The 27,529-nt window shown below is 35.7% G+C and overlaps 1 protein-coding gene and 1 long non-coding RNA gene across 2 annotated transcripts; both read right to left on the bottom strand.

Annotated features, from left to right (window-relative positions):
- Positions 1 to 18,656: 18,656 nt before the first annotated feature.
- On the bottom strand, positions 18,657 to 22,658 carry LOC104119953 (uncharacterized). Its single transcript, XR_691566.4, has 2 exons — positions 20,284 to 22,658; positions 18,657 to 18,837 (listed from the first exon to the last, which is right to left on the bottom strand). It is a non-coding gene; the product is annotated as an uncharacterized lncRNA (long non-coding RNA).
- Positions 22,659 to 24,698: 2,040 nt separating this feature from the next.
- Positions 24,699 to 25,325, bottom strand: LOC138904346 (uncharacterized). Its single transcript, XM_070192847.1, has 2 exons — positions 25,032 to 25,325; positions 24,699 to 24,947 (listed from the first exon to the last, which is right to left on the bottom strand). Exons 1-2 carry the CDS (start codon positions 25,323 to 25,325, stop codon positions 24,699 to 24,701), a joined length of 543 nt encoding a protein of 180 aa, XP_070048948.1.
- Positions 25,326 to 27,529: the final 2,204 nt, after the last annotated feature.

Genomic DNA, 27,529 nt, shown 5'->3' with positions numbered 1-27,529 from the left:
CATAATATGGCGATACGCTTCTAACAAAGTATACCCATCTTCCTAAGTACCCCTGATCATAGACTTAACTATTTTACCTACGTTCCAGCTCATCCAATAAGTAAGATTTTGATTAAAATCTGCAAAAATAGCATCTTTCAGATCTGACGGGGATGGACCTTTTCCATTAACATACCGTTCCTGGTAATATGCACCAAAGTCTTCGACGACGTATTAGGATGACGACTTGATATGTGTTGTACCCCGCATGTGTGCTCGCCATGGTACTTGGTAATATAAAACCTATCAGAACTCTCATACTTTAAAGCGCGTAACTTCCACGGGCAACTCACATCTTGGCATGCCATTGAAGTTAATTTACTGCTACTCTTCCTCATACAAAACGTAAAATGTTTTTTCATATAAAAAATCTCAAACTGTTTCATTAGATCTAATTTGTTGTCAAAACATTTCCCAAGGAAAATATCTGTACCATCAGAGTGGTTGTGTTGTGTAGTTAACGAGTCTACCATGCCTTTATCTCCAGCTGCCCGAGTGACAATATCTGGGAGCTCTTTTGCTCCATCTGCATCTTCCGAATCATACGAGTTCATTTCATTGTTACCAAAATCATGCAAGTCATCACTAAATTCACTGAAGCCATTTTTCATCATTCTTTCGTCCTCTAATTCTAAAATTGGTGGCTGTATTGGTGGTGATGGTGGTGGTAGTGCAGCTGTGACATTTGAACCTTAAAGAGACCTTTCAACAAGAACTTCAGCGCCTTCTTCAAACTCATTTTCAGCCAGAAATTTCTTCAAACAAGGCCTTATACCATCAATTGTAACATCAAGGAGGTACAATTGCAAATCATTGTCATTCTTAATGAAGGAAGGAGGAATTTTTTCCTTCTTCGGTGCAAAGCTAAGCATATGTGTAATATTCAAATTCCTCGGAAAACATGTTAGTTTTTCATATTTAATGATGACATCAACAAATTTGTCAAATGTACAATTGCTAGGTATACGGATAGGTACCGCAACTTTTATATAGGAATTCCAATTCCAACTAGTGGGCCCCTCAACCCATTCATCAGAATATAGATTGCATACTAATATATAATATGCTATTAGTCTATTGTGAACCAGTGGTCTATTATACAATAGTGGTCGAGCACTGTGCAGAAAAGATTTGCAGAAATCCAAATTAACAATGACGAAGAAAATGAGATGAAAAAACTTACAAGATGAAGGAGGTACACAATATACCACCTGAAATGAATTATCAATTCAATGTACCACCAATTTCTTTTCCAAATTCGACAGATCCGAAAAAACCCAAATTTGTCGATTTCTTCAAAGTAAATGTTAAATCAAAAGAATGAAGCTTTGAGAGGAATGGGAAAGAAGGGAGACGACCTTTGTGTATTGAATGCAAGAAAAATAAGCTACAATGAATGAATCAGCCGTAGAAAATGAGGATTGGGCGGTAGATGAGGCGGGAAGGGATGGTTTTTTTTTTTTAAAATCTGATAATATTACATTTATATAAGTTGGGAACAAAGTATAATAATTGAAACTTTAGGAATAAATACTCAACTTTTTCCTTTCACTTTATAATCTCACTTAACTATTAATTAAGCATGAAAGTCAATTCTACGATAATTAAAACCTGAAGGTTACTTAGCCAATTCAAGTTTGAAAGGAAATCACCTTGCCAACTACCACACGATATTAAATAAAGAGAAAAGTTAATGAAGGCCACATGAAAACATAAAATATTATATATTAGGTAACAGCCGCGTTCACACAGCCCTATGCCCCCCCTTGTGGTATTCATCCGGATTTCTCTGTCCCAAGTCACCACATGATATTAAATAAAGAGAAAAGTTAATGAAGGCCACATGAAAACATAAAATATTATATATTAGGTAACGCAATAGTACTAGCTATGGAATACTTCAGCAGAATGCTGAAAAGAATGACCAAGAATCCCGGATTCAAATATCATCGCAAGTGTGCCAAAACGAAGATTATCCAACAAGGATTTACCGACGACCTACTGCTATTTTGTAAAGGGGATATGCAATATGTCCAGATTTTATTCCAATGCTTTCAATACTTTTCAAGAGCTTCAGGACTCATTGCAAATCCTAGCAAGAGTTCTATCTACTTCTGTGGGGTTAAACTTGTTCTAAAGCAACAAATACTCAATTTGCTGGGCTTTTCACACGGAGAATTGCCAGTTAGATATCTTGGTGTGCCCCTAAGTTCTAAAAGACTATCTAGCACTCAATTCCAATCATTGGTAGAAAAATACTAGGAAGAATAACCAGTTGGACTTCTAAATTTCTAACTTATGCAGGGAGAGTGCTACTAATCAAAAGTGTCATGTTCTTAGTCCAAACATTCTGGTTGCATGTGTTCATGCTCCCCAAAAAGATCATAAAAACTGATCACCTCGAATTGCAGAAAATTCTTATTGACTGGAGATAAGGAAAGATAAAACAAGGCACTTCTAGCATGGGATATTCTGTGCCAACCTCAATCTGCATGTGGTGTGAACTTTACTGAAATGAAGGCATGGAACAAAGTTGTTATACTTCAACAATTTTGGAAATCTATGCAAAAAGAAGAACAAACTGTGGTTCTTATGGTTTCATGCCTACTATTGGAAGGAAGGACTAATATGGGCGGCGAAATATAATCAAGCATCACGGTGTGTCCAAAAGATCATTAAGGCAGGCAAGCACTTGGAGCAAGCTGGCATCACCTTGACTGAATTCCTGGGAATAGGAAAGTTTTCCATTAGGAAAATGTACAGGAAGCTCGGGGGGGATTATGACAAGGTACCCTGAAAGAGAATGATATGCAACAACATGGCTACCCCCAAATGGATTTTCATCCTCCGGTTGGCTGCACATGAGAGACTATCTACACTTGACAGGCTAACTCGTTGGAGCATATTGGTGAACCAAATATGTCCACTATGCAACCAACAAGATGAGACTATTTCACACATATTCTTTGAATGTGAAATAACCTCCGAAATATGGGATAAAATACTGGAATGGCAAGGAATTCAAAGACAAGCACCGAGCTGGAAAGACGAACTAGCATGGGTTGTAATGCATTATAATGGAAAGAATTCTAAGTCGGAAATCTATAGAATGGTGCTGGCCGGAACTGTATATCATGTTTGGATGGAGCGGAATCAAAGGATATTTAGGCAAACACAAAGAAGTACATCAAAAATCACAAAGATGATAGTTCAAGAAGTCTTCTATAGAGCAATCAAGGAGGCAACTATGGCAAGAACGCTGCAACACCTTAATTCTTATCCTTGAGTATGTAGGTGGGCATTGTAAGGGGGAACGACTGATGTACAGGAAAATGGAACCGGTGTTCATTTTCCTCTATTGAGCAATTTGTTTCTTTTTTGTTGAGCTGTACATATTTTACTTGGTAATAAAGTCTTTATTTACCAAAGAAATATTAATAATTAAAAATTCAAAAATATTTAAGATTATAAATAGAAGGGAATGATGAGTTGAACTTGAGATTAAATTAAAATTATGGTAAAAACGTTCAAACTATGGATAGGACCACAAAATTAAAGTTTTACTAGATAAATAAAAATAACAATGGGATAACAAATTAAAATTTTAAGAATACAAAATAAATGTCTCATGTAGGTAATTTAGTAACAAAAATAAAAGTTAAATTCAATCATGAAGCCCTCTCCTTAAGCCAAGTTGCAGCCTTAAGATAAGCCACATGTAACATATTAACTATTAACTAATAGCTAATTCAGTCATATGGCATAACCAGAAAAAGCCACATATAGCTTATTTCTCAATTAATTAATAATAAATAACTAAATCAAAATATTTTAAAAAATAGTATATAATAATTAAAATATTATTAATAAATTTAAATAATTTAATAATTTCTAGTATTAATTTAAAATAATATAAATATTTATATCAAGATTAAAAAAATATATGTTGATCTATATTATATTAAAGGATATAAATAGATAATGATATAAATAAAAAGAAAAGTTAAGGAAGGACACATGAAAATATGAAATAATATATATTAGGTACGTAGTAGCAATAATTAACAATTTAAAAATATTTAATATTAGAAATAGAAGGAAACGATGATTTGAACTTGAGATTAGATTAAAATTATAGTTAAAACGCTCAAACTATGGATAGAACCACAAAATTAAAGTTTAACTAGATAAATAAAAATAAAAATTGGATAACAAAATTAAAATTTTAAGAATACAAAATAAATGTCTCACGTAGGTAATTTAGTAACCAAAATAAAAGTTAAATTTGTATCCTGAAACTAAAAAACAATTATAACTTAAAATAAAATGTGATACATCATATTTTAATTATATTATAAAATATTAATATAAAAAACTAATTAAAATTTATAATAGGGGTTAAAATATATAAAGAGGAAAAATAGAGTGTGAGAATATTTATACTTTGAATTAATTTAAGGATATTAAATGCAACAACAACAACAACAACAACAACAACAACAACAACAAATAAATAATTTTTTACAATATTAAATAATTAATAATATTCAAAAATATTATTGATAGATTTAAATGACGAAAGAGCTCTGAGTAAGAGGATAAAAGTATAAAAATACATTATATTTTAGGAATAAAAAATTATATTTATATATGATTATCAAAAAGGTAATAAGAAAGATATTAAGTCAATTGGTAAGCTAATAAAATATAACAATATTAAGTAATGAATAATGCAACAACTATAAGCAAAGATTAAATAGAATTTTTTGTTTGGGTGACAATGTAGAAGGATGAGACTTATTCGACTTTGAGGTAAAACATAAAGTGGTAGTAAAAAGAATTTTGTTAAAATAATATGCTCATACAATACATATTACAACGTGATATATTTGATATTATTTAATGTTGACCACAAAATAAAATGCAAGTACTAAGATCAAGGGGTTGGGTTGTCACAAATAAATTTTTAAAAAAGGAAAACATATTATCCAGTACGAAATATGGGAAATGGTTTCATGTCCTGCTTCTTAACTGATATCTAATAATTGTATATAATTTTTATCTGGAAGGTTTAAATTTTAACGTAATTTGCACATAATTCAAATTACCCAAATCATAATTTTATATTTGTCCTCGAATCGTGCGGGTACTAATACTAGTTTGATTTACGACGATCTTGATTGTTATCTAAATTAAAATTAACTGCGTTTTCAAATAATTGTTGACTATTAGTTGAATCATAATTTTTTTCAAAATGTATAAACATTGACTTTGTTTTTTTATATCGAAAGTAATTTGAATTTAAGTTCCAACTAAATTATACATATATTTGGTTACTTGTCCACCATACTAAAAATATATTTTCACATTTACTTATCAATTTTAGTAAATCAAGAGAAAGACAATCTTTTTTTTCATATTTTACGCTTATCATTAACTACTAATTCTTCAAATCATTTCCCATTTTTTTTGAAATACTATCATTATTATGGATAAAATTATAAAATACGCACTTTATTTATATTTTTTAAAGGGTGCGCAAAGTCAAAAGTGAACAACTAAGGGTGTGTTTGGTATGAAGGAAAATATTTTTCAGAAAATATTTTTTTTAATTTTCCCATGTTTGGTTGGCTTAAATGTTTTGAAAAATATTTCTCATGAACACTTGGAGAAAAATATTTTTCCTATTAAGAAAAGGGAAAATATTTTTCAAAACTCTTTTTCAACCTTCTCCACCTTATTCTCCACCCCCACCAACCCCTACCATCCCACCCCATCTCCCAAACCACCCCTACCTTACCCACTCCCAACCACCCCTACCCCACCACACCTACCGAAAAATGTTTTTCACTCACCAACCAAATAAGAAAAATTAAGTGATAAAACCACTTATTTTTCAGAAAAATATTTTTCAGGAAAATATTTTTCTTCGTACCAAACACACCCTAATAGTTCACGGAGGGCAAGGCTCTTCAAAATCGAACCAAAATCGTTAACCGAACCGAACTGGTGGCTTATTGGTTTATTGGTATCGGATTATCGGAGTAATGGATGATGAACAGATTGACTTTTTATAATTAACGACTTAACGGTATGGGGGCGGATTACTCATTTTTCTAATCGGATAAACCGTTAACCCATTAAGAATTTTTATATTTACACATTTACCAATTTGTATATAAAGTACTATTGAAACCCTAAATGAATAAAGTATTAAGAAGTTTGGGTCTTTCATCTTTGTATCAGAATCAACTTTTTTTTATTGTGCCCATACGCTGGGGTGTTGTTTCTGGCAAAGTATTTCCTATTATAGAATTAGTGTTGGATTTCTGCAGCTACGTAGGAATAACATTGGGTACTGGCTTGGTGGTGTCCTCTGCTACAAGCTACTATTGTGTTGGCTCAGCTGGTTTTATCCTTGTTTAAGTTTGAGCTTTATATGTTGTTATAACTTGAGAGTTGAAATGATAAAAGCCAGTAAACAGACAATTAGCTCATATTATACCACACTAAAGTAATAGCAACTTGTTACTACCTTGTTGCATAAGTAGTTGTACATAGAATAATAGAACTGTCTGTAGCTAATGGCAGTCGTCTCTGGCTTCTCATCAGAAAAATCTACTACAACTAACAGAGACAATTTGAATTATGCAGTTTGGCCTTTTGGTATCCGCAAGACTAGGATTGTTCAAAAATATTCTATTTGGTTTAGCTGATAAATCGCTCGATAATTGTTAATCAGATATCAATCCGTCCATTGTCTTATTGGATGGTTAGCGGATTACTACATTTATAATTCGATAACTGATAAGCCGAATTGTTAAGCGTAATTATCCGCTCGATAAGCACTCCTAACGGAGGAAGTACTATATATATGTGCAGTAACTAGTAACTAAGCATTACTATTTATTAAGTACAGTAAAGGCCCTTCCCATTTAGGCGAGCTTTATATGTTGTTATAGCTTGAGGGTTGAAATGATAAAAGCCAGTGAACAGCTAATTAGCTCATATTATAGCATACTAAAGTAATAGCAACTTGTTACTACATTGTTGCATAAGTAGTTGTACATAGAATGATAGAACTGCCTGTAGCTAATGGCAGTCATATCTGGCTTCTCATAAGGAAAAGCTACTACAACTAACAAAGACAGTTTGAATTATGCAGTTTGGCCTTTTGGTATTCGCAAGACTAGGATTGTTAAAAAAATTTCTATTTGGTTTAGTTGATAAATCATCCTATAATCGTTAATCAAATATCAATCCGTTCGTTGTCTTATTGGATGGCTAGAGGATTACTACATTTATAATCCGATAACTGATAAACCAAACTGTTAAGCGTAATTATTCGCTCGATAAGCATTCCTAACGGAGGAAGTACTATATATATGTGCAGTAACTAGTAACTAAGCATTACCATTTATTAAGTACAGTAAAAGACCTTCCCTTTTAGGCGAGCTTTATATGTTGTTATAGCTTGAGGGTTGAAATGATAAAAGCTGGTGAACAGACAATTAACTCATATTATAACACACAAAAGTAATAACAACTTGTTACTACATTATTGCATAAGTAGTTGTACATAGAATGATAGAACTGTCTGTAGCTAATGACAGTCGTCTCTGGCTTCTCATCAGGACAAGCTACTACAATTAATAGAGACAGTTTGAATTATGTAGTTTGGCCTTTTGGTATTCTCAAGACTAGGATTGTTAAAAAAAAATTTATTTGGTTTAGCTGATAAATCGCTCGATAATCGTTAATCAGATATCAATCCATTCATTGTCTTATTGGATGACTAGAGGATTACTACATTTATAATCCGATAACCGATAAGCCAAACTGTTAAGCGTAATTATTCGCTCGATAAGCATTCCTAACGGAGGAAGTACTATATATATGTGCAGTAACTAGCAACTAAGCATTACCATTTATTAAGTACAGTAAAAGACCTTCCCTTTTAGGCGAGCTTTATATGTTGTTATAGCTTGAGGGTTGAAATGATAAAAGCTGGTGAACAGACAATTAGCTAATATTATAGCACACTAAAGTAATAACAACTTGTTACTACATTGTTGCATAAGTAGTTGTACATAGAATGATAGAACTGTCTGTAGCTAATGGTAGTCGTCTCTGGCTTCTCATCAGGAAAAACTATTACAACTAACAGATACAGTTTGACTTATGCAGTTTGGCCTTTTGGTATCCGCAAGACTAGGATTGTTCAAAAATATTCTATTTGGTTTAGCTGATAAATCGCTCGATAATCGTTAATCAGATATCAATCCGTCCATTGTCTTATTGGATGGCTAGCGGATTACTACATTTATAATTCGATAACTGATAAGCCGAATTATTAAGCGTAATTATCCGCTCGATAAGCACCCTAACAGAGGAAGTACTATATATAGGTGCAGTAACTAGTAACTAAGCATTACTATTTATTAAGTACAGTAAATGCCCTTCCCATTTAGGCGAGCTTTATATGTTGTTATAGCTTGAGGGTTGAAATGATAAAAGCCAGTGAACAGCTAATTAGCTCATATTATAGCACACTAAAGTAATAGCAACTTGTTACTATATTGTTGCATAAGTAGTTGTACATAGAATGATAGAACTGCCTGTAGCTAATGGCAGTCATATCTGGCTTCTCATAAGGAAAAGCTACTACAACTAACAAAGACAGTTTGAATTATGCAGTTTGGCCTTTTGGTATTCGCAAGACTAGGATTGTTAAAAAAATTTCTATTTGGTTTAGTTGATAAATCATCCTATAATCATTAATCAAATATCAATCCGTTCGTTGTCTTATTGGATGGCTAGAGGATTACTACATTTATAATCCGATAACCGATAAGCCAAACTGTTAAGCATAATTATTCGCTCGATAAGCACTCCTAACGGAGGAAGTACTATATATATGTGTGCAGTAACTAGTAACTAAGCATTACCATTTATTAAGTACAGTAAAAGACCTTCCCTTTTAGGCGAGCTTTATATGTTGTTATAGCTTGAGGGTTGAAATGATAAAAAGCTGGTGAACAGACAATTAGCTCATATTATAACACACAAAAGTAATAACAACTTGTTACTACATTGTTGCATAAGTAGTTGTACATAGAATGATAGAACTGTCTGTAGCTAATGACAGTCGTCTCTGGCTTCTCATAAGGAAAAGCCACTACAATTAATAGAGACAGTTTGAATTATGCAGTTTGGCCTTTTGGTATTCTCAAGACTAGGATTGTTAAAAAAATTTCTATTTGGTTTAGCTGATAAATCGCTCGATAATCGTTAATCAGATATCAATCCATTCGTTGTCTTATTGGATGGCTAGAGGATTACTACATTTATAATCCGATAACCGATAAGCCAAACTGTTAAGCGTAATTATTCGCTCGATAAGCATTCCTAACGGAGGAAGTACTATATATATGTGGAGTAACTAGTAACTAAGCATTACCATTTATTAAGTACAATAAAAGACCTTCCCTTTTAGGCGAGCTTTATATGTTATTATAGCTTGAAGGTTGAAATGATAAAAGCTGGTGAACAGACAATTAGCTAATATTATAGCACACTAAAGTAATAACAACTTGTTACTACATTGTTGCATAAGTAGTTGTACATAGAATGATAGAACTGTCTGTAGCTAATGGTAGTCGTCTCTGGCTTCTCGTCAGGAAAAGCTATTACAACTAACAGATACAGTTTGACTTATGCAGTTTGGCCTTTTGGTATCCGCAAGACTAGGATTGTTCAAAAATATTCTATTTGGTTTAGCTGATAAATCGCTCGATAATCGTTAATCAGATATCAATTCGTCTGTTGTCTTATTGGATGGCTAGCGGATTACTACATTTATAATCCGATAACCGAAAAGCCGAACTGTTAAGCGTAATTATCCGCTCGATAAGCACTTCTAACGGAGGAAGTACTATATATATGTGCAGTAACTAGTAACTAAGCATTACCATTTATTAAGTACATTAAAAGCCCTTCCCTTTTAGGTGAGCTTTATATGTTGTTATAGCTTGAGGGTTGAAATGATAAAAGCCGGTGAACAGACAATTAGCTCATATTTTTCACGACCCAAAATCAACCGTCGATGGCGCTTATTGTGGAACTAGGCCAGCCTCAACTCAACAACCCAACACCAATAACAATAAGTTTGAAAATGTTAACGGAAGCATTTAGCATTAAAGAAAAACTATTCCAAACATAAGAAAATCCCAAAGTGATACAATCCAGCCCAAAACTAGGGTGTCACTGAGTACATGAGCATCTAGATCAGAAGTACAGTCTACTACAGTGTCTAGAGATATAAACTAAAAGCACGACAAAGATAAAGAAGGAAAGTCAAGGCCCGCGAACGCAGTGCAGCTACCTTGATAGTCTCCAAAACTCTAGGATCCTCAATCAGCAACCGTCACTACGACCGGTATTGCCTAGATCTGCACACGAGGTGCAGGGAGTAACGTGAGTACACCAACTCAGTTAGTAACAAGTCCAAACTTTGGACTGAAAGGTAGTGACGAACTCAAACTCAACAGGCTAAACAAAAATCAATGTGCAGAAATGTAGGCATGCTTTCAAGTCAAATATACAGCTCAAACAGTAAAGGATATATATATCTGAATAGTGTAAGGTATACAACTCAGCTATATGTACATGCCAATATACAGACTGTATGAAATGTACCATATGCTCCACTCTCAAGTATCCAACTACTCGATACTGTATATTGCCATCCGGCCCAGGGAAATACATCCGGGAACATATACAACACTGACTATAAGTCACCAGTACTGAGGAAAAGGGGCAATCCAACCCTGTGGAGAAATCCATCTCCAGGTATCAAGTACTTCGGGCAAATCTATGTTCAAGGAAATCCATCCCTCAATAATATCATCCGCACTCACTAGGGATGTGTTACAAACTCCGGAGGGGCTCCTACAACCCAAGCGCTATCATAATCTTCAATATAACCGCTGCGGAGTGCAACCCGATCCCATAACTGTCACTCATAACCAGGCTCTTGGCCTCAGTCAGTCATTAACCTCTCCAGTCTCACACACGGGCTCACAATGTCATTAAAACAAATCCGGAACAATGATATGATGACTCAATAACTAATCGAGACTGGTATATGATATAAAAATACTTGAACATGATTGAGTACGGAATATTAATGAAAATAATGAGATGACAGCAAGAAACGACCGCTAAGGGTCCCAAAAATACTAGCATAAAGCCTAAACATGATATCTAGCATGATTTACAGCTCAATTACTTTATCACGTGATGAAAGCATGGATATTAACAGAATAGAGTCACTAAACGGTGCCATGGAATCACCCAGGCCACAATTCTCACGGTGCACGCCCGTACGCCTATCACTTGGCATGTGCGTCACCTCAAAACCAGTCACATAATACGTAATTTGGGGTTTCGAACCCTCAAAACCAAGTTTGGAAGCGTTACTTACCTCAATCCAAGCAAAATCCTACTCTGCGATGCCCTTGCCTCTCAAATCGGCCTCCAAACATCCCGAATCTAGCCACAAGAAATACAATACGATCAATATAGGCTAAAGGAACCAATTTCACAAGAAAAATATCAAATTATAGATAAAATCCGAAATCGGCTCAAACCCGGCCCCCGGGCCCACGTCTCGAAATCCAACAAAAATTACAAAATCGAGAAGCCATTCACTCACGAGTCTAGTCATACCAAATTTACCAAAATTCGACCTCAATTGCCCCTCCAAAACCCCAAAGTTCACTCTCCAATTCTCAAGCCCTAAATCCCTAAATTTTCAAATTCCAATCCCTAATTAAATGATGAACAATGCCATAGATTCACGGAAATTAGACCAATACGGGTTAGAATCACTTACCCCAACGTCCTCCTTGAAAACCTTCGAAAAATCACCTCTCTCCCGAGCTCCCCAAGTCCAAAATTGAAAATGGAAGACAAAACCTCGAGCTGGGGTTTTTTGCCCAGTTAAAATCGCACCGGCGGTCCTAGTTCCGCATCTGCAAATCGGGCTCTGCTTTTGCGGAAATTCATTAAAAGCCTGACTCCGCTCCTGCGATCACGTGACCGCATCTGCGGTTATCGCAGATGTGGGACCCAAGCCACACCTGCGATCCATCTGCGCATTTGCACCTCCCAAACCGCTTCTGCGACCACCGCAGATGCAAAATTTCCATCGCACATGCGGTATGAGCCTAGGTCTCCCTTAGCCGCACCTGAAACTCTTCCTTCACAGTCATCGCACTTGCGGTTCCCACTCCGCAGGTGCGGAAAGCACCAGTAGCAGCAACTTCAGCTGTATTTCTCCAATTCCAAACCTTCCGTTAACCACCCGGAATCACCCTGAGGCCCTCGGGACTATAACCAAACATACCAACATATCCTATAACCTCATACAAACTTAGTCGAACCTTCGGATCACTCAAATCAACATCAAAACAACAAATTACATCCGGATTCAAGCCTAAGAACTTCTAAACTTTCGAATTCCACAAACGATGCCGAAACCTACCAAACCACGACCGGATGACCTCAAACTTTGCACACAAGTTAGAAATGACACCACGAACCTACTCCAACTTCCATAAATCCAATCCAACTCCGATATCAAAATTTTCACTACCGGCCAAAATTGTCAAAATTTTAATTTCCGCCAATTCAAGCCTAATTCTACCACGGACCTCTAAATCATATTTCGGACGCGCTCCTAAGTCCAAAATCACATAACGGAGCTAACGAAACCATCAAAATTCAAATCTGAGGTCGTTTACACATAGGTCAACATTCGGTCAACTCTTCCAACTTAAGCTATTAACTAAGAGACTATGTGTCTCAATTCACTCCGAAACCACTCTAAACCCGAATCAACTACCCCGATATATCATAATATAGCTGAAGAACACAAAAGAAGCAGAAAATGGGGGAACATGGCTATAACTCTCGAGACGACCGGCCAGGTCGTTACATTATAGCACACTAAAGTAATAGCAACTTGTTACTACATTGTTGCATAAGTAGTTGTACAAAGAATGATAGAACTGTCTGTAGCTAATGGTAGTCATCTTTGGCTTCTCATCAGGAAACACTACTACAACTAACAGAGACAGTTTGAATTATGCAGTTTGGTCGTTTGGTATCAAGACTAGGATTGTTCAAAAAAATTCTATTTGGTTTAGCCGATAAACCGCTCGATAATCGTTAATCAGATATCAATCCGTCCATTATCTTATTGGATGACTAGCGGATTACTACATTTATAATTCGATAACTGATAAGCCGAACTGTTGAGCGTAATTATCCGCTCGATAAGCACCGTAACGGAGGAAGTACTATATATAGGTGCAGTAACTAGTAACTAAGCATTACCATTTATTAAGTAGAGTAAAGGCCCTTCCTCTTTAGGCTTTAACTAAGTAATTGGTTGTTTATATTACGGTTATGTGTCAGCCGATAGTATAAAAGTATCTTTGATTAATTGTGTTTTGTGGGATATAATATATACTCTCTTCGATCCACTTTAATTGATTTTTTGGCCTTTTCTTTTTATGGTTTACAATATTTGATTTTTTCATATATGAAGAAGGAATTAAGTTTTTTTTTCCAAAGTTGTCCTTGGAATAAAGAGCCTAGGAGTATTTGTTATATTTTTAAAAAATAAGTTAATATTAATATGGTTAATTTCATTGTTAATTAATGCTAAAAGATGTATTTCTTAATATATATAAAAAGAGCTAAAAAAATTAATTAAATTAGGCCGAAGGGAGTCAAAGAAACTTCATAGTAGCAAGAGATGGGTACAAAGCACAAACTTGTACTCTATTAATTTATACTCCTAAAAAGTAATGCGCACTAACTTCCATTAATTTATACTAGTAGTAAGCAATGTAAACAAACTTCCAGGTAATTTTAGTTGTTCCTTTTTTACTTTTTCTTTTTTTATATTTCTGATAAAGAAGTTTTGCTTTCTCTACATTAATTTGGCACCTGAACATCAAAATTGCATACACCATCCAATACTATTGCTATATTATATTAGTCTACCGTTTTGGCGCTTTTCATTAATTTTTACCACATAATTGCTACAAGGACAGTTATATTCTCATAATTCAAACTTGATTTGTCTTATTTTGTAGACAAAATACGTATATGTGGGTCAATAAAAACATACGTATCTACAAAATAAAAGAAAATAAAAGAGGGCAAAAGTTGGTGGTAGTCGATACGAGCCACTTTATGAATTTTGATTATTATGATATTAAAAGCCAAAGTACCTTTTTTTCTATGTCACCATTTGCAGCAGCCAGAAAGAAAACCCATATATAATTTGTTAGTAGTTGGTAATGGAGTTACATTGTTACAATTATAAAACTTAGTTTTTTTTATATTTCCAGCATTTCTTTTCTCTTGGTTGTCTATTATAGTAATAGTTTTTTTAAATATGAAGAATCCATGTGTTGGAGTTGATGTTTGCCACTATCCATCAAAACCAGATATTTTTGGTAGGTTTACAGCTTGTTTGGATAGTTATTAACCATTGTATTGTATTGTTACTATTTATTTTGTTTGTTACTTAAATTTTATTGTATCGTATCGTTAAATTCGCCGTTACATAACGACAAAATATGACACTTTATGTAACGACCGATTTGGTGTGGTCGTGTCGTTACCTTGTCTTTTTATCTCAATCTCACCCTTCATTATTATTGAATAATTTTATTTTATCATTTACCCTACTTTTTATATAGTAATTTTACCCTGTGTCATAATTTTTCTTTAAAATATTGCAAGTATTCTTCATATTGTTGGTGTGTGATATCATGAAACGATAACAAACGACACAATCTATCCAAATATTATATTTATTAAACGATACAATATAATACAAAGTACGATACGATACATTATGAAACGACAATGAACTACCATCCAAACAAGCTGTTAAGGAGTAATTATTACTACTAACAATTTTATAATTCCCCCCCCTTTTTCCCTTATCATTACTCCAATATTAAATAATTCCCTTGAGGCCTTCTTAGCAACCTCCAAAATAAGACCAGACTTTAACTTGCATTACATATAATCCAGTTTAAGTTCAACACAACTAATTATATTTAATCTTTGTTCGGTAAATTGGACGTTAGTAAACTCTTTTTACGAAATTAATCGGCAAACTATATTTTAGAGCACGTCGTTCTCTAGTATTATATTATGATATATAAACTATTTGTAAGGAATATTCTATTTTTAATATCAACTGAAATTTGAATTGAGTTAACTCCAATAGTATCATGACATCATCAGACACTTCAGATTTTTGCTTTCAGGATCACTCTTGATCATGAAAAAACAAGTCTTGTTTTTTTGTCCCAGTTGAGAAAATTTGTTGATTATCATCGTAGACATTTAATTTTGTCCTCTTTTTATCAAAAATAAATTTTTCAAAAATTTGTAATACTTTATTTCAATGAAATTTCCCTCTATTTTAATTTGAAGAGTTTGAGCAATCCTTTAAGTTCATGATCTTCTACAAAGCTTTGTTAGCATTAAGGGAATAAAATGCTCATATATTAGGAACTTTAAAGACTTGAATTTTTCTAAGAGTAACTCTTGCGTATTTCACTAAAAAATGTACAAGTTTTATGAAAGTTAAAGATAATGCGAACATGTCTTATGTCCACTAATAAGTAGGACATAATCTTATTTACACTAACTGCTATAATATTTTATACCTATTGGAAAAGAATATGTTATTAGATTAAGATCCATTTTTAATTTACTGAAATCATGCAGCACGATTGGCCATAGTTTATTCAACAATAATTGGCACAAAATTTTCAAGAACTACTATTATATTTAAGTGCATTGGTAGTGAGTACAACATGGAGAAAGAAGTATTCAAAAATCAGATGGAAATTTCTGGGTAAGTATCTAAAAAACTTGCATGTTATTCATGCAACTTATACTAAAAAATTAATATTGTTAGTATAATAATTTAATTTTTGATTAGTAGAAGCGAATAGTAATTACATACAACACATAAAATAGAAAATTAAATACATTCATGACTAGTTAGTAAGCATACATAATCTCCAAAAGAAGGAAAAAAGAAGATGAAAAATCAAATAATCTATAAAAAGGCGTACTAATAACAAGCGAAAGCTATGTATTTAAGAAAAATAATATAAAAATTTTACACGAAACTTAAACCTTAAATTAGACGTCAATCTATCTAATACTAATTGTCCGTTGTAACTTTGAAATATATTTTACAATGAGAAGGCAATAAATTTGTACATGTACAGAGAAATATGGCTCGTGTTAAAACATTCAAAATCTCTCCGCCACCCAAAAATAGTTCATTAAAAAACAAAAAAAAATTGGTTTGTATGTGAGGTGCCGTGTTGAGACAAAATATAATTAACTTATAAAATGTGTAGTTCATAATAAGTAGGTAAAGACTAGTGACATTTTACTTTTCTTTTTAGTGGTTGGTGAGTCAGAAATTGTGTGACAAAGTAAGCATAAATAGATGGAAAGTCAAAAGAAAGGGGAGTATATTTTGAGTTTATTCACAATTGAAACTTAATTCTCCAAAAATAGTTGTCTAAGTTTTGGTCAAAAGGTTGTGTTGGTGAAAAGGGACCATTTAAGGGATATGTTGAGTGTGGGCTCAATAAGTTGGTTGGTAGTGACAAATTAAAATAAAATACGTGCTTAGATTATCTTGAAAGCCAACGAAATTGACATGTCACTTTTAATAATAGATATAATAAAATGTCAAATTTCATCAACTAACAATTTTTGAGGAACTCATCATTACATGAAACTAGTCGATAAAACCCCAAGGTTTTAATTAGGTGAAGTTAGTGACCTCTTCCTGTGCCAGTTGAAAGATGGATTAACGTCAATTTGTTATGTTCAAGTTTTTTGGATCTCGTTTTGGTACAATTTTTGGAAATAAATTTAAAAAATACGTATTGGATTAGTTTTTTAGAAAACGCCCGTTTTTTGAGAATATTCGTATATGTTACTAGTAGTTTTTGGGTAAGCCTGATAAGGACTGATTTGGTTTTGATAAACACTTTTGGTTCGATTTTTAGAAACAAAAATTTGATTTAATCCAAATGACATTGTTTTCATTTTCGGAAAAGTTTGGGGATTGTGTTAGTTGTATCATCACAAATTAAAGTTTGGGGAATTAAAAGCCACAATCAAAATTCCAGGGTCTTATAATTACCACTTACAAGTTCTAACTTGAGGAGCCTCTATCTGCATATAATTTTCTTTATATGCATAGCGAGTAAGGGTACGAAGTAGAATTAATATATAAAAAAATAAGGTAAAAAATAAAATAAAATTATTTAATAATAAAGAAGGGCAAGAAAATAGAAAAAATAAGGTAACTGAAACAACCTGATTTACTGCAACTCCCTGATTTACTGCAACTCAATGGAACTAATATTTGTATTAATCACTCAACTGGAATTACAAGTAAACTGAATTAGGAGAATATTAATTAGAGCAATATTGAAAAATAATTGGAAGGAGGAGATGAGAAGAGAGAATTACCGAATGAGATAAGGAGAAGTTGTTGCAGTCGATTTGATGATAAGGTTAGAGCTTAACATACACCCTGTCACACCCCTTTTTACCATTAGCAAAATATTATAGTGAAAAAGGTTTTTTTTAATTAAAGTGGCACATTTGAGTAAGGGTTATTTTATTTATAGAGTCGCCACTTGAAATTAATTTTTGGGTGTTCCAAATTACCTTTTATTTGAACCCCTAATCAAAGGAAAACTGACTCTATTTATTATTGATCCGCAAAAATAAGAGACCGAGTAAGGAATTATGTTGACCGGTGTAAGGCAATCCCCGAATTTTATGGTTCTAACACGGCCGCTTTATTAACTTAAACTTGGTTAGAATTAATTTTGGATAAACCGTGATTTATTTTATTTTCATGCTTTTCCTATGTCCGTTTTTATTGTTGATGACTTTATGAATTTCAAACTAGGACGAGTAACTCCGATCCTAGCTTACACTAACCAAGACGAGTATCCCCTACCTTAGTTCGTGTGTCGCACCTAGAATTGAAGCCTACTCGAAGTTAATTAAATAACAAACTTTTATTTATTTGAAAGAATTGAAACAAGACGTGTCCTCACGACCTTGCCATTTTATTTATATCTTTATTCCAAAGCGAGTCTTCCCGACATCGGTTAAGATAAAATTAATTATCTTTTTAATATCTATTACTTTAGGGGTAGATTTTGAAAAAATAATTGTTCATCTTTATTGCGAAAGAAAATACCTCTGTGTAGCTTAATGGTGATAAGACAACATATGGATATTATTGATATTGGACCTTATTTATACTTTATTTTTATTATTGTTGTTGTTAATTAAAAGATGAAATTAGTATAATCAAAATATTTTAATAAAATTATATGCTTACATCCATGCCTATAATTTGCCTAACGCTTTTGGAATTGTTTGCTGGAAGTGACTGAATTATTGAATTAGTAAAATAAAAAAAAAAGGAATTCTGATTTTTAGACTTATTGGGAAAACATGGCAGATTAATATTGAACCAACTTTGTTTATTTTAATAGAGTGAGCCAATTCCTTATTAAATGAGAAATGGGTCAACATCTTTCACTACACTACTTTTGGATCAAGCAGAAAAATCCGTTAGCCCACCACTGGGCTCATCTTGTGGCAAAGGTTCAAAGGCCCCAACAGCCTCTTTAAACCCCAAATCTGCGGGAGAAATTCAAAAATAGTCAGATTTACAAGTGGTTATGGTCATTAAAAAATAGGCACAGTTTCAAAAGTCATCAAAATTTAGCTACTTTTTATGCAAAGATAAATCTGAACAAAAACACTGTTCAAAATCCGAAAAATACTCCAGCATAATATACTGGAGTTTGGAGTTCTAGTATACTTTGCTGGAACTCCAGTATATTATACTGGAGCCAGCAAAGTATACCGGTCCAGCATAATATGCTGGAAGTTCATACACAAGTGCACCGAACTCCAGTATATTATGCTGGATCGGTCTCTGTTGCGGCAAAATAGTGTCTATTTTTCAATGACTTGGCAAACATTGGCTATTTTTGAATGACCAGTCCGAAAACTGGCTAGCCCGTGCTATTTTAACCAAATCTGCAGCAGCCTGTTACAATGTTGCAGATCTAGCCTCTTTATTTACAGCCATAACCACTTTTGACAAAGCACGATGGCAGGCACGACCACTTTACAAAATAGCCACTTTAAACCCAAGTTAATAACCTAAACAAAAATCAGTTGCACCTTGTGAACCAACACCTTAAAACCTTACACACATAACCATTAGACCTATTCTTTGCAAATAAAAGCCCCTCTTTCGTCAACTCACATCACATACAAGAAGGAAGAACCTTAAGTTTTCAAGTTTAGAATCTACACCTTATTAATAACAATCTTTAATGGACTAAACATGAAATATTCATAGCTTTAAATCATCAACCAAATACACTAGCAGAATACAACCTCAACTACAAATGTAAAGGAAACATGATGTTTCAACTTACTTTAACAGATTGACAGTCTTCAACCTACTGTGGCAGAAGCATGGAGGAAAATGTACTTTTAGCCGCCCTACTAGTAAAAAAACAAACCTTTTATGCACCCTAATTCATGATTACACCCATCTACCTTTCAGCTTTTACCAATATCAGTAACTAAACTACAAAAGGCTAAACGTTAACCGCATTTGGACTGATAAGAGACTAATACGATTGTAAACACTTAACCTAACCAGTCAACAAACTAAACTAAATGGCCAATTTACAAAAGGCAAGTACCAAGTACATCAACTGATTCATCAATGATCAAACATAGAGTAAGCAAAATTATTAATTTGTCGATTAATCAAAGGTGAACTAAGAAGGGGGAAAACATGACAATGATAAACTTTTGCTCGATTATGTTGTTCGGATAGGTTAAACACGTCATTAAACGAGCGATAACATAAAAAATAACACTTCAACAATTCATACAAAATACAACAAAATACCAACTAAGCATGAAAATCATAAAATAATATCATACTAACTAGAAAGATAAAACAAAAGAAACTAAAAATTAAACTAGCACCTAAAATATGCGTGGAGCAAAATAGAAAAACAAGGGGGGGGGGGGGGGGGGGGGAGGATTAAGGTATACCATAAGCTTGAATGCCCCCGGACAGTGATGGAACGTCAAAATGACAGCGATGTAAACTTCGAGCATGATTTTTAATTGGTGAATCGTGGCCGCCAATTCTGGCGAGACAGTGGTCAATCATGACATCACCAACGAGAAATTGTGCTTTGATTCACGAGATAGACCAACGAATAGGATCAATGGTGGTGATTTTGGTGGTGCACGAGCAATGTTTGGATAGTGGTTTAGTTAGTGGCGGTGAGACAGATGGGGTGGTCGCCGGATTCGGGGGATTGAGAGGGGTTTGAAGGAAATTGGGCTTGGATTTGTGGAGAGAGGGGGGAGATGAAGAGGATGATGTAATATTTGTGGGGTTATGATGGTGGTTAGCGGTAGCGGGTGCCAGCTAGGGTTACAATTAGGTTTGTATTTATGGAGATTGAGAGTGATTTTGGGGATTTGGGGTTTGGATTGGTGTAGAGGATGAAGAGAAGAAGAGAATAGTGTAAAAATGGGGTAATTTAGTGGTGCACCACCACCATGGGGTGATTTACGACCGGTGATGCTAGGGTTTAGGCGGCAGAGAGATAGGGAGAAGAGAGAGTGATGAGAGAGGGGGGAAATAAAAGAATAAGGGGGAAAATGAGGGCAAAGTTCGGGTATTGGAGGTTTTATATACTTGGGATTTGGGTGAAATATGGCCATTGGATCAAATGAATCTCAACCACTTAAATGAAACTACGTCATTTTGGCATGTCTGGTTGGGGCCTTGAGCTGAGTATGTTAAATGCAATTGAGCCGCTGATTTGGCCCAATTTTTGCTTTAAAATGATAAGACCAATACCATAACCCCATTAACAAATTATTTAATATCATCTAATTCTACAACCTACAAATACATACAGAATAAACCTAAAAAGAAAATATAATGTAGAAGAAAAAGAAAGAGCAAAAATTAGGCATTTACACACCCAATCTCCCACCTGAAGAGTTAGCTCGGAACGTCGTTTATCAACAATGTCTCTATGCACGCACCAAATTATTCTTGAGAAGGGTCATGAGTTCATCCCTATCTACCAAATAAGCTTCGACCGGTTCACTGGAACTGCTGCCCAAAATGTAGCGAGCAACGGTAGGAAAATCCCTTCCGTACAAGGCTGTGAAAGGTGTCATATCTGTAGAGGACTAGAAGGCAGTATTATACCAGTATTCGACCCAAGGGAGCATAGCAACCCATTTGTGAGGAGCATCAGCCACAAAGCAATAAAGGTACTGCTCTACACACTTGTTGAGTGCCTTAGATTGCTCGTCAGTTTGAGGATGATATGCAGTGCTTATTGCTAATGATGTGCCTTGCAAAATGTTCAACTCTTGCCATAATGTGTGTAAGCATCTGGGATCTCGGTCAGTCACAATTGATCAAGGAGGTCCATGAAGAAGAATAATACCAACTACAAATGCCTCAGCTACTGATTGAGTAGAGAAGGATGAAGGCAGGGAATAAAGTGTCCATACTTGGACAGTCAATCCACAATGGTCAAGATGGTAGATTTACCTCTAGAGCTCGGCAGACAAGTAATAAAATCCATCAAACTATCCTATAACACCATGGAGGGAATGGGTAAGGGCTGAAGCATACCATCTTTAGTTGGTGGGAATCCTTCATGTGCTGACAAACCTGACAAGTTGCAACATAGTTGTGTACGTCTATCTTTATTCCCTTCCAATAAAAATTGGAAGCTATGCGATGATAAGTGCTCACAACTCCGACATGTCCCCCAACTATTTTGTCATGAAATTCACGGAGTAAAGTCTGTCGCAAAGGTGAATCAGAAGGTATAACCAAACGACCTCTAAAGAAAAGGATACCATTACGAAAGTTGAACCCCAAGTTGTCAGAAGGCTGGTCCTAGACTGATTTTTGAAGTGCTGCTAACTACGAGTGTGACTGACTCAGTGCCTTGAGCTCGCTCTTAATGTCATAACTCCTCGTTGAGATGGTGAGGAACATAGGTTCAGGGGAGAGAGCATTAGCAGCCTGATCTAGTTTGCCCGGCCGGTAGATAATCTGGAAATCATATCCCACTAGTTTGCTTAGCCACGTTTTTTATTCTAGTGTTTGGATTGTTTAATTCATCATATTTTTGCTTAGCTAGTTACTGTCGTCATTTTCTCACCGCTTGGGTAATATCAAAAAATTTCCTGTAATAAGTTGAAGCTCCTTACATTCTTTTGCTCAATTTCTGGTTGTAATAAGCAACTGGAGGCCTCTTTTGCGAGAGAACTGCACTAATTCTTGCCCTGAAGCATCGTTTTTCAGTTTAAATTCTTGAAACAAATATGGTAAGGTAAAAATTGGGGTATAACTGAGTTTACTATTAAGAGTTTCAAAGTATGTATAGATGTTATTAGTCCAGACAAAGGCTTCTCTGCGGAGTAGATCTGTGAGAGGGTCGGCAATTGCAGCATAGTGATGAATAAATCGCCTATAGTACCCGGCGAGCCCAAAGAAACTGTACACCTGCTTGATGTTCTTAGGATCATGCCATTTCTCAATTGTTGTGATATTTGCTGGATCAATACGACGTCCTTGGTTAGATATCACATGCCCCAATAATCAATTGTTGTTTGGACAAACTGTAGTTGCTACGTTTGGGTTCCAGAATGTGTTGGCATAATAGCTGTAAAACTGACTGTAGATGAGCCCAAATGTTCCTCTCAAGAAGGACTATACACTAGGATATCATCAAAAAATATGAGAACAAAGTGACACAAGAATGGACAGAATTCCTCATTCATGGTAGCTAGAAAGTAGATAGTGCATTAGATAACCCAAATGGCATTACCAAAAACATGCAATGTCCATCGTGAGTTCGGAACACTGTCTTAGCTACATCCTCTGGCCTAACTCGAATCTGGTGATAACCACCCAATCAGTCGAGCTTAGAAAAATAGACTGAATCATGCAACTCATCAAACAACTAGTCAACTCTCAGAATAGAAAATCTATCCTTAACTGTGACTGCATTCAAGGCCCTATAATCTGTACAAAATAACCATGTACCATCCTTCTTTTGCACAAGCAATACTGGAGAAGAAAAAGAACTAGTGCTAGCCCGAATTACCCCTTTTTTGAGCATCCGTTACCAGTTGCTCCATAACTTACTTTTAGAAGTAGGGGTATCGACATAGTTTGACGTTGACCGAAGTTGCACCGACAACTAGATAGATAGTGTGATCATGCAGTCTAGAAGGAGGTAATCCTCGCAATTTTTGGAAAACATCAACAAAGGTATCCAGGAGGCATCGTAGGTCCAGTCTAACCTGTTCATTGGCAGCCTCGTCCGGTGCGACCATATACAATCAGAAGTAGGAGGAAATAGCACATGTATCCGTGTATCTTCGGATACTCTGTAGTTGGACAAGTTGAGCTTTAGTTAGAATCAATCCCTTCCAAATAACGATAGCTCCCTGGTGTTGAAATTCAAAGAGGTATTCAGTATAGTCAGTAACCACCCTTTATAGCGTGGAAAGCCACGAAGCTTCGAGAACCACATCCGCACCTTGTAGTGACAGTACATATAGATCAAAGGTGAGATCAAACCCCTGGATCCAGAGTGGAACTTGTCGAACAATGCCCTCATATATGAGGTGTTGACCCCCCCCCCCCTCCAACTTCAAAATTGGGGGAGATATATATGGGAATGTCATGACCCAAATTTCAACCAGTCGTGATGGCACCTAATCCAACCCACTAGGTAAGATAATTAGCAATAATCCAATTCAAAAGACATTCACTAATAGGAATAAAGATAATATAACTGAACTTTTATACAAAGGCATCCCAAGGACTGGTAGTACAAATCATGAGCTTCTAAGATTTAGAGTTTACAAAGCTGGTATGAAATAAATACATCATCTGTTGAAATATACATGAACAAATTAATAATTCTAAAGCTACCAAGAACAAGAGGCAACTATGACTGGAACGTAGGTACGCCTTCAATGCCAGCTCCCATTGTATACAATAACGTCAGTATCCAAAATTTGCATGCAAGGTGCAGAAGTGTAGTATGAGTACAACCGACCCCATGTACTAAATATGTAACAAATCTAACCTTAGGTTGAAAGTAGTGACGAGCTGGGACCAAGGTCAAAGTCCAACAACAACTCATAACAATATAATAAAAGTGGTATAGGAAATAACTCAGAGATATGATGCTCAGCTAGTTTACAGTTACGGAAAATAGTCATGCTTTTCAAGTATAACAGTAAAACCCAAATCCTTCACCGAAATCACCAAAATATGAGAAAGTGAGAAACTTTTGATTTTTCCCAAAAACTTTCAACAACCGATAAGATGATTCGATCTCAGATAGCATGAGAAAAGTGCATCTCTATGCCTACATGTCAATGTGCATGTGAAGTTATAAATGTCACAAAACCGTGTAACATAGGAAATGTGGCGGTGCATAATAAGGATCCTGGGGCCTAGTAGTGGCCGGATCATTGCTTGCAGCTGGAAGTGCTGATTGAACAGGGCGACCCATATAACCTCTGCCCTGACAAGCTGTAGCTGGGGCACGAGTACCACTATAAGTGCCAGACTCTCGAGACCTCTTGGCCTCTCTCTTCTCTCTATCCTGATTCAGTATACCCCCTAACCTCCTAGCAATCCTCACTACCTACTGATACACAATATCTATCTCCAACTCTCGGTCCATGCTCAATCTAATGCTGGGGTTGAGCCCCTCAATAAACCAACGAACCCGCTCTCGAACGGTAGCAACCAAGGCTGGTGGATGCTTGGACAAATCATTGAATTGGACCGAATACTCTGACACGGTCATAGCATACTGGTGCAACTGCTCAAACTCTACGCGCCAAGCATCTCTGAGACTCTGAGGAACATACTCCCCTAGGAATATATCTGAGAACTGAGTCCAAGTTAGTGAAGCTGCCTCAGACGGAATATACAACTCGAATGTGCGCCACCACTGATAGGCCGTTCCTCTAAGCTGGAATATAGTAAAAGAAACCCCACTAGTCTCCGCAACACCCATAGTACGAAGGATACAGTGGCACTTCTCAAGAAAACCCTAGACATCCTCTGATGCCAATCCACTGAAAGTAGGTGGGTGGTACTTCTTGTACCTCTCGAGCCTGAGCTGCTTTACCTCAGAAGCTGGTGCCCTAACCTCGGGCTAAACCGGAGCTACTGGCTGTATCGGTATGATTTATGGATCCTGGTCTACCTGAACCCGCTGTTCTAGGATACCGGCGATGGGAGTTTGTACTCCTCCCCCAGCCTGAGATGTGGCAGGAGTAAGAGGTATCAATCCTGCCTGAGCTAAGGTGCTGAACATGCTCAGAAACTGGGCAAGACTCTCCTGGAAAGCTGGTGTAGTAATAGGCGTCTCAGGTGTCTGCCCTCCAACTGGAGCTACTAGTGTCTCATCTGTGGTAGTTCGTGTGGGTGCTCTGGCTGCACCACGCTGACTCGGCCTCTACCCCGTCCCCAGCATTTTGCGGCTCTAGCAGGGGGCACGGGTATATGATCATTCAATCTAGTTGTACGTGTCCTCACCATCTGTGAGAGAATAGAAAGATAAAAGTTTAGAGTCCGAAGTCAAAATATTGCACGATAAGGAATCAAAGAAAGTGAAACTTTTTCTAACAAATCCATAGCCCCTCGAAGATAAGTACAGACGTCTCTGTACCGATCCACGAGACTCTACTAAACCTGCTTGTGACTTATAACACCTATGAACCTAGAGCTCTGATACCAACTTGTCACGACCCCAATTCACCCTCCGTAGGATGTCGTGATGGCACCTAGTCTCTAAGACTAGGTAAGCCTAATAATTTGCAGAATAAATCAATAATAAATTTAACTCCAATCTCAACAGATGATATATAAATATAAAACTGCAAATCCATAATTTACAACTCCCAAAACCTGGTGGAAATAAGTCACAAGCTTCTAAGAGCAAATACTAAGTGCCTCTATATATCAGATTCTAAAAAAGATAAGGAAAACAACATAGTAAAGATAGAGGGGGGCTCCAAGGTCTGCGGACGCTGACAGATATACCTTAAAGTCTCCACGTGTGGTCCAACTCACTGGTATCTGGTCTGGTGGGAAGAACCTGGATCTGCACAAAAAGATGTGCAGAAGTGTAGTATGAGTACATCACAATGGTACCCAGTTAATGCCAAGCCTAACCTCGGTAGAGTAGTGACGAGGTCAGATCAGGGCCCTACTGGTTTAAAAGAAAAGTAAGGCAGAAGGTATTATAATATTTTGAAATGACTTAGAATTTAAACAATAAGGAGTTTCAGAAAATATCAGCACAGTAAATAGTGGTAAACAACAGGGGCACTCATGAGGTTCTGCCTCGTAGTCACAAATGTAAAGATGCAAGACAAGGTGATCTCCCGAGTAAACACCTCGTAGTCCCAAAGTAAATATGCGGTATAGGGGGATCTCCCGAATAAATGCCTCGTAGTCCCAAAGTAAATATGCAATACAGGGGGATTTTCCAAGTAAATGCCTCGTAGTCCCAAAGTAAATATGCAGTATAGGGGAGATCTCCTAAGTAAATGCCTCGTAGTCCCAAAGTAAATATGCAGCAGGTAATCAAAGGAAAACATGAATTTTCAGTAAGAATCTTACATTTAAAGATTTAATTCAAATCAAGGAAAGTAGGTAATTCAACTAAGCATGTTTCACAAATTGCAAGTAAGAGTTAGGGCACATAGACATGCGATACTAGGCTAAACATGATCACTACATATGTTAAGGCAATTCAGTTAATGTATTTTAAAAGAAGACAACTCAATTAAAGAAATTCAAAAGATGACAAATCAACAAGAACCGAATTTTTCATAATCAGCCCATGTACGCACTCGTCACCTCGTGTACACGGCGCTCACATATCACAAATGGTTACAACAGTACCAAAACCTAAGGGGATTTCCCCCACACAAAGTTAGACAAGTCACTTACCTCAAATCTCGCTCAATCAGTCAAGTAGTATGCCTTTCCCTAGAATTTTCAACTCCGATCGACTCGAATTTAGCCAAAATAATTTCATACTATAAATATAACTACAAGAAACTAATTTAAATAATGAAACTACGACTTTAGCAAAGAATAAAAAATTTAGCCCAAAAAAGTCGACCCAGGCCCACATCTCAGAATTGGTTAAAAGTTACAAAATACGAACACCCACTCGACCACGAGTTCACCCATACAAAAATTATC

The sequence above is a fragment of the Nicotiana tomentosiformis genome, chromosome 2 (assembly GCF_000390325.3).
Source record: "Nicotiana tomentosiformis chromosome 2, ASM39032v3, whole genome shotgun sequence".
In the NCBI taxonomy this organism is placed as follows: domain Eukaryota; kingdom Viridiplantae; phylum Streptophyta; class Magnoliopsida; order Solanales; family Solanaceae; genus Nicotiana; species Nicotiana tomentosiformis.
This window is presented reverse-complemented; position numbering and strand designations above follow the sequence as displayed.

Coding starts and splice junctions, on each gene's coding strand:
- LOC138904346 (XM_070192847.1), bottom strand. CDS start 25,325: ATGGGTGTTGCGGAGACTAGTGGGGTTTCTTTTACTATATTCCAGCTT. Junction 24,948..25,031: donor TTGCTACCGTTCGAGAGCGG/GTTCGTTGGTTT, acceptor GTGTATCAGTAG/GTAGTGAGGATTGCTAGGAG.